This window comes from Amaranthus tricolor, chromosome 3 (assembly GCF_026212465.1).
Source record: "Amaranthus tricolor cultivar Red isolate AtriRed21 chromosome 3, ASM2621246v1, whole genome shotgun sequence".
NCBI lineage: Eukaryota > Viridiplantae > Streptophyta > Magnoliopsida > Caryophyllales > Amaranthaceae > Amaranthus > Amaranthus tricolor.
This window is the reverse complement of record NC_080049.1, coordinates 30942279-30952840: the sequence shown is the minus strand read 5'-3', so window position 1 is coordinate 30952840 and position 10562 is coordinate 30942279. Positions and strand designations below refer to the sequence as shown.

Genomic DNA, 10562 nt, shown 5'->3' with positions numbered 1-10562 from the left:
AGTTCAAAAGTCTTGGATTTTGAAGCTAGGAATTTACAATTTGCTTAATAGTTTCTTGAGATATGTACATTTTTTTAGCTGATTTTCCCTTCGGATCCAAATTTTGATAGGCATAATTTATTGACATTTTATTTTCCTTTTACAATGTTCAAGTGAATTACAGACCATGGCATACATAATGACTGTATGTATCCAAATCATTCCCCTTATCTTTTACATCATAATTCTTGTGCATTTTGAATCTGTTTGAAAGATGAAGGCATGATGGATTGCAATCGATGAAAATAATTGTCAACAATCCACGTCAAGGATGCTAAAGAAGCATATAAAATGTATCATCGGGCTTGCGATTCGATTCTAAGAGGAATGCTAACTATGCAAGTACAAAGTTGACCTTATGTGACAGAACTAAGAACTTTTTTTTTTTTAATTTTATTTTTTCCTACAAAATCTAAACTAACTCCTTGATTTGTACAGTTATTGTGATTTCCCCCATCTTCAAGGAACCAGTTACAAAGGATTTACTGAAAGATGGGTCATGAAACCCTAATTGAGGGTGGTTTGTAGGATTCCACTTCACAACTTGACATTCCGAGATTATACTTGGAGAAACGCTGATTTTCGATTCTCCCTTGCTTGTATTAACAGGTAAGTCCCTATCTAGTTGGAGTTGATTCTGTGGTGTTATGCTTTTCAAGTGTTTCAGAAATGCTTTTAGAGCGTCCCTCATCCAATCATAGCGGCAGAGGTCAAATGCTTCTCGTATGCTCAACTGTTTTCATACCATGACGAAGACAATGATTAGAACTTGAACATAACTATGTTGGTAAGTCAATCCAGTAATATTCAACTACTTACCCATTTTCGATCATGGTTTTCTTGTTCCGGCCAAGTATCGAGTTCCTCGGTTACCTTGAGAGCATACATGTATCCCCTGCATCCGCCTTCAAGGCTGCTAATAGCCTGCCTGCTTTTGCTTCTGAATTCCCAAACACCTAATTCTGTTGGCTGCAAATAATTGCGTCAATAGATAGTTGAGCAAAATGCTTTTGAGTTAACTACACGTTCCTCTCAAATTCTAGTGTGAGACAGTGACGTTTCTCATATATGAGTAGAATAACCTAACTAATACAATTATTAGTATATGGACTCCTTGTTTTGAGGTTGTCTCACCGAGGGACGGTCTCTCACAAGAGTAGCTCTCTATGTTCCTAGCTATGATTTGTGTAGATTGTAGAAGCTTACATCAAGCTCTCCGATAACTCCAGCTTCTTCGTAAGCTTCGCGTCGTGCAGCTTCATGAACAGTCTCATCATTTTCCCATCCTCCCTACACCAAACAACCATATAATGCAATTTATCAGCTCCCTTATTTTCCTTTCTCGTAATTTGGAAATTTCACTATTTCAAATAGCAAACTAACGCGACTTTGCTATGATTCAAGAACTAAGGAAACGTCAGGAAAAGATTCTACCTTAGGAAAGACGAGATCATGGCGTTTCGGTGAAGTTATCATAAGAACTTGTATACAGTGTTCTAAGCTACGGTTACAATCCTTGCATTCCTCTTTCAATCTATATGGAATACACCTGTTCAACCCATATCATACTAATGTCAATGAAACTCAAAAAATCCTTATACACGAACCAAGTAACACACATGACACAACTGAACTATTGCAATTTCAATTGGGAATGAGATTGCTATATCATACATATCTATGTTAGAATTTTTTAGGATAACTAAATATTACAATTTCAATTGAACAATGTAGTTTTTCTAAATAAATAATAAATTATAAAACAAAAAAGACAAATAAAAGATTCGAATCAACTCGGTTAGTCGTATCTTAACTAATCCTTGACAATACTAAAAAAATATTTTGAAAAAAGAAGGTAGACGATTGTGATATCTTAATAAAGAAAAAAAAAGGTACTTGAGGTTTGAGAGGACTTATAAATTATGATGTACATTGCGTTATTATTATTTAGTGATAATAATGGAGTGGAGAGACCACGTCAACCCACATGCACTAATTAAAGAGGTACTCTACTAATTATACTATTATTAATCTTTAACGACCCCTTCCCACTTAAGCCTCTACCTCTATTTAATCATTTTCCGACATGAATCACCCATTTACAAATCCCATGTTGTCAACTCTTCATTTCGTCAACAAAATTTATGATTCCACTTATTATTTAAGTATTTATAATTTTGCTACATTACAGAAATTAAAGTGAGAGTTATTTGTAAGTTAAAGGGGTATAGAGTGTTTTTAATACCTCATATTCTAATTAAACAACCGTTCTTAAATATTTTAATTGTATTTGTTTAAAAATTGTTAAAATTTGATATTAATATATTTTACAATGAGATAAATTAAATAAGATTTCATTTTGCCATGTTTTGACTTATAGCTTGAGGATAAAATACAATAAGAGTGATCGGTCAATAGTGTTAAAAGAACAAATCGGACATTTAATTGGAATAAGAGGGAATAAGTTGTTAAATTATAATTTAATTAATAATATATAGATTAAGAAATATTTATAAATATTAATTAAATTACTTAAAACATGTTGAAGGTTTATCATTAAATCACGTTAACCAATAAAATTCTCATGGCTATGAATTTCGAAGTATTTTTATATATTTTCTATACTTTTTTTTGGAATTTAAGGGCACAGGCAATGTAAAATAGATTAATTTTTTTTAGGTGGTGAGAATTATTCTTATACGAAAATCTCTCAACCACTATACTAATACCTAATTTTCGATTCTAACCATAATATTTAGATTTAAAGGATCAAGTAATGGATATTTGCTACATTGCCTACATATGAGGAAAAATAGTTTATTACAAAAAGATGGAGTGATTCATAGTAGCGTGTCAAGTGGTTCAAATAATTCACATAAAAAAAAAAAAAAAAAAAAACTATAGAAGTCTATATCAATATGAGTACACTAAAATTGATTTCAATGAAAATGATGGTTTCACACATTACATTTACACATCAAGTGGCATATATTGATTAGTTTCGTCCTATTATCTCGATGTCATTAAGTGATAAAACTAGTAAAAGGATTATTTTCGATTGACTCTTAATAACAAATGTCATATGTAACTTTACATAAATAAGAAGATATGATTTAATAAGTTATTTTATTATAGTTTGTTATAATCTGAAACAAAAAACTATATCTTCGACGACATCAAAATAACAACTCATAATGATTAGTACAAGCAACTGTTTATTCTTTGTAAAATTAATTTTAAAAACACCAGTAAACTTTGCAAATCATAAATAAATATGATACCACATCATTGCTAATTGTGCGGTGACACAACATTTGTTTGAAATATTGTTTTCATTATGGAGATGACATGGATTTCAATTTTTCTTAATTAAATTTATCTTAAAGATAATATTTAATATACAATTTTTAATAATTTTATAAAAAATATTTCAAATGTAGAGAATATTTGACAATTAGCTTTTTTTTTTAGGGGAAAATTGCACATCGTCAAGTGAAGGAAATGATTATGATGCTTTTTACGTTGTGAAGGACACTAAAAGTATGCATGTGGGTTTAATGAGGAAAGGGACCATACCTTAATACTCCAAAATACTCACTATTTCAATAAAATTGCACCTATTAGTCTATTCATATGTAAATTTGTTTTTATTTATATACATACATTTTTTACTTGACAATAATTTCAATTTTTTCAATTGATCTCATCATTAAACTATTTCATTTTCATCTTATTAACTCATTTCCTCTAATCTCATAAAAGTATATTTTATCTTATTTTTCAGCTACAAATTAATATTATACCTTAAATAAATATATTTATTTTATGGGGATAAATTACATATTTTAATAATTATAATAGAAAATTTTAATAGTTTTAATTTCATATTGAGATAAACACTAATAAAGGGTCCTAAACAAAATAAGATTTTTAAATATACGTGTAGGAAAAGAATGAAAAGAATATCTACATTATATTTTTTTATGTTGTGGAGAAGAGAAGGCCACGAAAGGAACGTATGGTTTAAAGTGAATCCTTATCAAATTGGAGTTATTACCCATATAATTTAAGGGACCATTTCATGACCTATGTAGCATGCGGCAAGTACGTCCATATTATTTGTCATCAAACACTATTTCCTCCCATTTCTTGTCCATTGTTATTATAACGCAACTTGTTGTATGAGTTAGTCTCATAACCTTTATATATATATATATATATATATATATATATAAATAACTTTTATATATATATATATATATATATATATGAGTATAAATTAAATAGTTCATCTCATATATATTATGAGAACATAAAATTTTTGTTTAAAGTGATTTCATCGAAAGATAGTTTCTCACAAAAATAGCTCTAAAAATAATAAAATATTTAATTATTAATAAAAAAATATAAATTATAAGAATATATTTTAGTTTCAATTTTTTTTAATAACGCGATCATTTTATTTAATAATGGTTTTAATAAAAATCGTAAATTGTAAATTGTTTTCACTCTTGGGTATATTGAGGAATGACTGATAGGGTGAAGTAGGTGAGAAAATTCAAAACATTTTCTAAAAAGTGATAATTACTTTATAAATTCTCTAAAACCTTTTATATTTATCTCGCCTTCTAGACATTTTTTTTTATTTAAACACTATGCACCTTTTTGACATTTACTACTTCCGTCCTTTAAACTACCCTAAACGACAAAAATGTTTAGTCATCTTCTTTTAATCATCAACTAGTAATTATCCTATCATATATTATTATTAAGAATAATCGGCCTCTAGAGCTACATATTATTATCCACGCAGATAATCAAGAACTTCTCAACACTTTATGTAAGCATCAAATAGATTATTATTTTATATTTCTTCTTTTAGCTTAACAGTCCAATCTGGCTGTTATGTCATTTATATTTAAATTATACATAACTAAAAATTATAAAAACTTCATATTATGAAAATATATGATGAAAATATGCAGTGAGACAAATAAATAAAATCTCACACATGATTATGCTATTTTTTTATATACTAGTCGCAATATATAAAATAATACTATATGAAAGCAACTAAAAAAGGAAGAAGTACTATATAAATAGAGTATAAATTTTAAATCAAGTATAAAAAGTATCAATTTCATCTTAAATATTTTAAATATTATTTGGTAAATGATAACGAATCAATTTGCACTTGAATTTTTTTTTTCAATAGCTATTGGCTTATTGACTATAAAATCTCTTATAAACCACCAATAAGTATATGATTTAAGTTTACCGAACATCTTTATTAATAACCATATCAACAACAAAAAAAGCAATTAATAATATAAAATTGGTTAAACAAACCATCTAAACCAACCAACAACTACTTAACAAAGAACCTATAATCATGCTAAAAAAAAAATTAAAGTCATAAACAATTTACAAACAGAACTAGTTTTACAAAACTAACAATAATTTTACAAGATTTTCTTGATAATTAATTTTGAAGAAGATTTTTTTTTTCAATGAAAAAATACAGCCTTATATTAGACAGCTTTATCCTGTTTTTTGTTTATTAATGCAACATATTAATTAAGTCTAATTAATTGGAAACTTGTTCATTTATAGAACCTCATTAAGTAAAATTAAAATGCAGTACAGAATCAGAATTTTTGCAGAGATGAATAGTCTTGAACTTTAATGAGTAGACCCTTGAGAGAGATATGGAGACACCTAGCGATTCCTCTTTCATGGTGGGCTCTATTTTTTGGAATTTTATTTTTTTCAAAATTTTATTCTTCTTTTTATATACGTCTTTATTTGAGTTATCAGATTGATTTTGTATTTATGTTTATATTCCCTCCACACCATTTTGGCAAAACCATATCAATTGTCACATTTTTATTTTTGTCAATTTTTTCTTTACCTAAATATCTTTTAGTTCACACAAGTAATTACGAATATACCCCCGTATACCTTATTTACCCAACTAACCTTCACTATTTACCCTTCACTATTTACCCAACTACTACCTTTTTAATGAACCATACACCACCCTTAATAACCGTGCCCAAGTAAATAGGATAATATTGTAAATTAATTTCGAAGTTGAGTTATAGATGAATTAAGTTATACAAGATCGGATAAATATCAAATTGTTTTAAAGTGACGTGCTCCTACTATATAGTTTTGAAATGTTAAATCTAAGCACAAGATGACAAGACCAAAACATGAATGGTGGTTAATTGGTTATAATAAAACCAAAAAAAAGATTAAGACATTTGATAGAATATGTCTATTGCTTATATTTCTTTACTTAAGAACCTATCACCAACTTAATACTATCTTTCTTTTGTTTTATTATTATTAATCAATATTAGTTATTATTTAAAATTAATATAAATCTTTATTAATAATAAACGTTTTGAAGTGTTTCATTTAATAACATTTACGTCTATAACATGTATACATGTTATTATCCATAGCAAATTGACACTCCTATCTAATTAGCACTTTATTATTTCTATTTTAGGTTATTCTACTTATTTTACACTCTTTTCTTCTTTAATTATGGTTCCATAAAACATTTTTTATCTCATTTATAATTTTTTTCTTTTATTCTCATTTATCAATTATCCTATTTATCTTATTCAGTAACTACTAATTAATATTTACACCTCTATAAAAATGTGCCCCTATAATACTTTTTATGTTTTAGTATTTTATAACGGTTGCATTTTTCAATTTGACGTGAGAATCTTTCATAGAAAATACTTCCTCGGTATCACTGAAATAGTATTATTTAACTTTAAAAATATTCATATAACTGAGCCAAATAATGTAATTTCAATATAATAGAGAAAGTGTAATTATTAAAAAAAAAAAAAAAAAAGACCGAGGGAATAACAAATTGGAAAAGGTCAATGAGTGAGGCAAAAAGAAACGACATGGAAGGAAATATTATCTTTTCTTTTCCTTCTCTAATTGAGTATCTAATTCAACAATCAAACACCGGAGATACGCGCTAAAATTAAACACCTTGTAATCAAAGATAGACTAAAAATTGATAAATTTTTTGAAAATTTTGTATAACTAAAATTATCATATTTTTCTAACGACTTTATTTCTTAAAACACTAAACATAAACTACGTAATTTAATATTAAGGGCCCTGTGCTGTCAAACTTATTTAACATGCGTAGAACCTCCCATGCTCGCAATTACCGCTTTTGACACGAATCAAAAAATAAATACACGAATGAAAAAATAAGACAAATTGAGTAGAACGGGATTGTACATAGCTAAACATACTTCTCTAAAGATATGTGTTGAATTCGCGTTGGTGTTATTTTCTTATCCCTCTTATTTTACGCCATCTTTTATATTACATTTGTAATATTAATTTTACACTTTTTCTTTTTTTTTTAATAATCTCATTCTTGTTTAAATTTCATATACAAATTTATACTTTACTTCCATTTTAACGGCTCACTTATACTCTCTATTTTATTTTTGTCTTATTCTCTAACTCAAACTCATTTTAACTAAATTTCAGCCATTTTCCACTAGATACAAAATAAAAAAACAAAGAAAGTAGCAGTATATTACCCTATACATTAGACAATATTAGTTGCTACATTATGATTATTGACACTATTTATCGTTCAAGCTTATTATATATATTCTGGCTAATTTATAAGAAAAAATATAATTAAGTGGAATCTTATTTAAATCGTCTAATTGCATACTTTCATAATATTAAAATTTATAATATTTAGATGTACATAATTCAATATATAAATAATCAAAATAATGCATTAAATTGCGTAAATCATAGAATGGAGAAAGTATAAATTAATATAAATTTTAACGAACACAAAAACTTGGGTGAGACCGTCTCATTTGCGAGACGCATCTTATTGGGCCGACCCAATTGTATATTTTTTTACCAAATTCACAAATTAAAATGTCAATTTTAAAAGTTAAAAGATCAATTTAAAGACTTAAAAGACCAATTTAAAGACTTAAAAGACCAACTTCAAGGATTTAAATTTGACATTTTAAGTCATGAAATTTGACAGTTTTAAAACTTAAAAGATCAATTTTAATATTTAAAAAACCAATTTTAAGACTTAAAAGTCCAATTCCAGGATATTAAATTCTCATTTCAACTCTTAAATAGAATAACCTAAACATTAAAATTGATATTAAAAACTTTAAAATAGACATTTGAAGTATTAAAATTAGATTTTTAAGTCTTAAAATTGTCCATTTAAATTTTAAAATTAGTATGTCAAATATTTTTAAAAAATTATTAAGCTTGAGTCAGTTGCACGACATAGGTCGTCTCAATCGAGAATAACTGTTTAATGAAATGAGCGGTTACTATAACCTTGTTTGGCCATGAGAATATATGCCCCAAAAAATCCAAAATGGTAAATGATAGAATTAATAAAGTTAAAAGCTGAAAAAACAAACCGATCGGGAGAAAAGGGTAGGAAGGCGGAAGCATACCCGGAAACAAGGCGACGATTGTCGATGTAAAGCTGCCGATGACGGCCTTGTCTAGCTACTAGTACCGTTGCCATGAACCAGATGATCTCAGGAAGGACCAAACAAGGCTCTAATTTGATTATACAAGTAGTTTTTGTTACTATTGAAAGATTAATAATGTCGTACTTACAAAATTATGATTACTACCTAACAAACTAGCTTGGGAGGAGATGAGAGATGATATAGACATCCACTCTACATTTATGATAGATGATAATATATATATATATATATACATATATATATATATATATATATATACACATGGGAATCCACGAATAGTGTGTAGAGGAGTTTCAAGGAAACCACTATCATGGTTATTTAGTAAGATTACTGCTAAGGGGCCGTTTGATTCGCACAAGAGAATCGGCGAATCGGAATGGAACGAGGAAAGGTAATGAAGGATAAAAGAATGAATTCCCCTAATTTAGCCTAGTCGTTTGGCTATGTTCAGGAAACGGAATGAAATGCTCATTAAATCCCTTTGTGACTGTTTGGTTCAAGTTAATAAATCAAATTATGAGTTTTTAAATTCTTTTATATTTTTTTCAAAAATAACTAGTTATTATATGATAAACTTGAAAATTTTATTTTTATCATCTTTTCCTGTAATATGAAGAAAAAAAAACATAACTCTAAATAATATCTTTCTAGCTCCATTGATTACAAATAATAATAATAATAATAATAATAATAATAATAATAATACCATCATCAACAACAACAACAGTAATAATAATAATAATAATAATAATAATAATAATAATAATAATAATAATAATAATAATAATAATAATAATAATAATAGCAATAATAATATAAATAAAATTAATAACAATTAAAAAAAAATTACCAGTGCGACTGTACCTAGGTCGAGTCGCACTGTCGTACTTTTTGTGCGACTGGTATTTTTTTTTTAATTTATTTTTTTAATTTCGAAATATGAAATTTTTTTGTTTAATTAATTTATTTTTTAACTTGTTGTTATTTAAATAAATGTTGTAATAAATTATTTTATTTTAATATAATATTATATTATGATAATGTTATTATAATAATTAGTTTTGAATTTAAATAATTTATTTGAATGTTTAATTATTTTTTAATATAATAATAATATATTAATTAAAATTTAGTTGTTAATTAATTTTTAATTTTTTATTAATAATTTTTTATTAATTTAGTTGATAATAGTGTTATTAAGTCTAATGTTAAAGTTCAGGGGCAAATTCGTAATTTAATTAGGGGTGGTGATAAAATGAGAAGAGTGGCAAATTATAACAATACCCATAAATCAAAGTTCAAATTTTAAGTGATGGGTAATGAAGTGGGGAATGGGAATGGAAAAGTCTTGGGGAGGGTGAGTAATGAGTGTGGAATACTTTTGGGTAAACACAAAAAAAAAATGGGAAAAGGGAATGATAGAAAGTGGCAAATAAACAACAACAAAGAGAATTGGGTTTGTCCATTTCCTTTCCCTTTGATTATTACACCCAACCAAACAGCCCCTAAGAGAGGCTATTTTGAAAATGACTATTAATTAGAGTTGTTCGCAATTTGACTAGTTGGAAGTATTAACTGAAAAATTAGATAGATGTTACGGAGATGTTTGGTACCTCTCCATCCTACTCATTTTGCTTCAATTGTTATTTTGGTTCACTCATTTTGCATCAATTGTCATTTTGGTATGTCAAATTCATTTTGCATTATTTATATTTTGGACAATGGTATACCACTTTCTTTCCATTTTATCCAAATTTTTTAATTCTCTTTTACTTTTATCTTCACAATTTATTTTATCTTTTCATTTATCATCAATTTCTTAAAAATCTTAATTTCTCTTTGCTTTAAATTTATTGGGACAGAGGGAGTAAAAGAATATGTATTGGATGTTGGGTGTTGTTGTTTAATTAGGGAAAAAGCAGTTCGGAAAACCAAAAGGCTAATAAAAGCAACTATGAGTAACTTTTTGATTTTAGTTTAAAA

At 27.0% G+C, this 10562-nt stretch overlaps 1 protein-coding gene across 1 annotated transcript; it reads right to left on the bottom strand.

Moving 5' to 3' along the window:
- Positions 1-89: 89 nt before the first annotated feature.
- LOC130809171 (nudix hydrolase 12, mitochondrial-like) lies at positions 90-8804 on the bottom strand. The gene is made up of 5 exons (XM_057674833.1): positions 8538-8804; positions 1474-1588; positions 1246-1329; positions 859-1008; positions 90-772 (listed from the first exon to the last, which is right to left on the bottom strand). The coding sequence occupies exons 1-5, from the start codon at positions 8609-8611 to the stop codon at positions 452-454; spliced, it is 744 nt and encodes a 247-aa protein (XP_057530816.1). The 5' UTR covers positions 8612-8804; the 3' UTR covers positions 90-451.
- Positions 8805-10562: the final 1758 nt, after the last annotated feature.